This window comes from Penaeus monodon, chromosome 19 (assembly GCF_015228065.2).
Source record: "Penaeus monodon isolate SGIC_2016 chromosome 19, NSTDA_Pmon_1, whole genome shotgun sequence".
Classification (NCBI taxonomy): domain Eukaryota; kingdom Metazoa; phylum Arthropoda; class Malacostraca; order Decapoda; family Penaeidae; genus Penaeus; species Penaeus monodon.
This window is the reverse complement of record NC_051404.1, coordinates 27,153,519-27,154,106: the sequence shown is the minus strand read 5'-3', so window position 1 is coordinate 27,154,106 and position 588 is coordinate 27,153,519. Positions and strand designations below refer to the sequence as shown.

Below are 588 nucleotides of genomic sequence, written 5' to 3'. Positions count from 1 at the left end.
CGTCTCTTCGGCAGGTGTGCGACAAATGCAGGAACCACGACATCTGGGTGCGGAAGCGCGGCCACAAAGGCAACTGCCCATATGAGAAATGCAGCTGCCCGTACTGCTCCTTCACCGCGACGCGACAGAAATTGATGAAGCATCAGCAGCGTGTGCGACGGTGAGGTATTAGCACGTGGCGTGCAACTTGCTGCCCTTTGTTCGCTCTTCTTGAGAGCAACTGCTTCTCGTATCCCACTGAAAGATTTTCTTTCTGCAAATGTTTATTAAATTCCGCCATTATCAGCTTAATCTTGATTCTCTTCAAGTTAACTTTTTTATGATATTTTTAGTCATTTAATATGTCATTTTCGCTCTGTAATCAGTTTGTTTCTTAGGACATGTATACATTTCGATGTTACTTGGTAATTGCTTTAATATGATAATCATTTGACCCTTGCATTTACCACACAAAGCGTTAAGCTTCCGCCATAAGAATACATAAAACTTGCATCATAATTAAGAGAGCAACCTCCACCAATATTCCTTGCTTTAAGTTGAGGGCGAATTTTGGAGGATCTTCATTTCACTGGTTAATGGTGAAAACAA

General features: G+C 41.8%; 1 protein-coding gene across 2 annotated transcripts in view; it reads left to right on the top strand.

Annotated features, from left to right (window-relative positions):
- LOC119585148 (proline-rich extensin-like protein EPR1) overlaps positions 1-588 on the top strand; it is a 94,227-nt gene that overhangs the window by 87,673 nt on the left and 5,966 nt on the right. Inside the window, exon 2 of one of the 2 annotated variants that reach the window (XM_037933777.1) lies at positions 15-160. In XM_037933777.1, coding sequence (XP_037789705.1) covers positions 15-160 — 146 coding nt within the window. Of the gene's footprint in view, positions 1-14; positions 166-588 lie in introns of both variants that reach the window. The other variant, XM_037933778.1, reaches the window with a different exon arrangement.